The 2456-nt window shown below is 46.0% G+C and overlaps 1 protein-coding gene across 1 annotated transcript; it reads right to left on the reverse strand.

The window, feature by feature from the left end:
• Positions 1 to 828: 828 nt before the first annotated feature.
• On the reverse strand, positions 829 to 1925 carry MELLADRAFT_114527 (uncharacterized protein; the record flags this gene model as incomplete). Its single annotated transcript, XM_007419480.1, has 2 exons — positions 829 to 890; positions 1280 to 1925. The coding sequence occupies 2 exons, from the start codon at positions 1923 to 1925 to the stop codon at positions 829 to 831; spliced, it is 708 nt and encodes a 235-aa protein (XP_007419542.1).
• Between the last annotated feature and the right edge of the window lie 531 nt (positions 1926 to 2456).

The raw sequence follows: 2456 nt of genomic DNA on the forward strand, positions 1-2456 counted from the left end.
ACGGCACCCAAGGCAAGCTAGCAAACCTATGGCAAACCTGGGGGCAAACAAGATCCGTGATTGAAGAAAGTTGCGGTCCTAGTCACGACAACTTTGCACAATTGTGGTTCACACTTAATGATTCCCACCGTGTTACATACTGTAGTTGAAGTTTTTGGACCGGATCAAGACCAAGGGTTTTTGGCAATGTAATATTACAGCTGGTGATCAACCTGTTGGACCTGATTTAAATGATATCAAAACATGTTTGTGAAACTATAATTTTTCAAGTTGGTTTTTTGTTTCTTCTTCTTTGTAGCATCTCTTTTTGATCTGGGATTCTGATCCCAGCCTCACCGAGCACCTGGTAGGCAGGTGGTGCTCAAAGTGCGAAATGTCTGGATTCCAGGTGCTCGGTGTGGATAGGAATCAGATTCGTCGATCATACAGAGATGCCAACGCGGTTTACTAGCTGGAATCCAGGTCGTCCTTAGACAAATTGGCTAACCTGGATTCCAGCTAGTAAACCGCGTTGGCGGAACATGAAACTTTTTGGGTACATGACGGCCAGGTGACGGCCTGGGTGAGGGCCACGTGACCTCACCCACATTCCTGTCACCTAGAAATGCCCTTTTTTTCCCGGGCTCTCCACCTGAGGCCACACTGATTTGATTTCAGGTGGGCCCAGTTTAAAGTCGCCCCGTGGTGTAGTGGTGCCATAATATCGCCACTTTTCAATCCTTCCACATGTGCCTGCCTGCCTTCCCAATTCCTATGAACTTGCTGCGCATTATTCAATCATCCAAAACGCATTGCTGCAAAATCCCCCTGCCGATGTATATTACTACATTACCCTTGTTGTTTGAATTCACAGAGTATCAACCGTTTGAATTCACAGGCCGCAATGCACCCTGTTTGTACAAGCTTGTCCAACTTCATCAGTGTAGATGTAAGGGCTCAGGTATACCGTAGGTAAGCCCATGGCTTCCTAGGTATGGGTTTTTAGAGTGAGGAAAACTACTTTAATAATTCGATAAAGAAAAGGAAGATTTGAAAACTTGCTTATTGTCGATATCGTCAAGAAACAAAGATCCTTTCCACTCATGCGTCACTAACCCTCCTTTGCCAGCAGTGCCATCGAACGTAATACAAGTCATTGGAAAAGGTCGTAGCGAAGTGACAAGGCGATGTTTGGTGACAAAGGAACGGTCCAAAAAACTGCGAGACGCGCCTGAATCTACTAACGCTCGAGCCGGAAAGCTGGTGACACCATCGTGCAAGAAAACGGACAAGATCAAACGAGAGTCGGCATTCTTTTCGCCGTGAAAAGCCAGAGAGGCGACATGAGCATGAATCTCATTGTCTAAATAACCAAAGATGGGTTGAGTAGACAAAAACTCTTCAGTTTGACCAAGAGACTCAGGAAATTCGACGTTATGAAATTCATGAAAAAGAGCAGATACACCAGTGGTAGGATTAGGTGGCTGACCAACAGAATCAATCAAAGGCGGAAACTCGGACAACAAATTAGTTTGAAGAGCAGCTGGAGCTTGATCAAAGCCAAAGTGGGATTGTGGGAGAGGCAAAGCCGGGGTGTGAATACGGCGTGATGCCGCCGCAGAAGGACACCTATGAGGAGGAATCAATCGTCCAGAAGGGTGAGGATTGGCCGAAACTGCCGCTACCAAAGGTGAACCAGGACCCAAATTTCGTCGACATTCAGCCACAAACGCATCCATGTCAGCCGTGGTGGCACCGGGATTTGGGCAAACAAAACGATCATTCGCGTCACAATGTGTTTCATCATATGCCTTCAAACAACAATAGCAAATCGTTCGAGAGGTGCACAACTGCCTATAAAATCCCGCACTGCAAGTCGTAGGTCTTGCGATTTGAGGGCGAGCATGAGGTCGTTGAGTTTGATACACATTCACATCTACTTGCATGGCTGAAGGGTTGAAGGGAACAATAACGCTAGGAGTAGAGTGAGACGGTTGGGCCGGAACAGCAGGACGTGGGGGTGGTTGAGGATTGGGGTGGGAGCGAACCAGGTTAAGATTAATAACTTGCTGAGAGGCTAATAACGCCAAAGACTGCTTTTGCTTGAGGGTAGTCGCCGCAATCCCGTCCGGCAATTGAATAGCACACGTTAAAATAGTCGGATTGATTGCCTTCCCATAATAATCACACAAAATGATATCACCGAGATTCAATTGGAATGCTAAACTATCAAATTTGGCGTTGAAATGCACCAAAGGAAGGTTTCCTTGACGTAAAGCTTGAAGTTCCTTGAGGGCAGTAACCGCGGAAAATTTATCGCCAAATCGCTCAGCCAGAGCATCAAAAAAGGCATCCAAGGACGCGAGAGAAGGAATAATGGTAGCCAGGCCAGTTATCCGGAAGAAAGCCGGGGTCTTGCCTTTTCTTTTCTCTTTTTCTCTTTTTTTTTTTTTGTTTTTTTTTTCTTTCGTTTTTTT

This window comes from Melampsora larici-populina (genome assembly GCF_000204055.1).
Source record: "Melampsora larici-populina 98AG31 unplaced genomic scaffold MELLAscaffold_210, whole genome shotgun sequence".
NCBI lineage: Eukaryota > Fungi > Basidiomycota > Pucciniomycetes > Pucciniales > Melampsoraceae > Melampsora > Melampsora laricis-populina.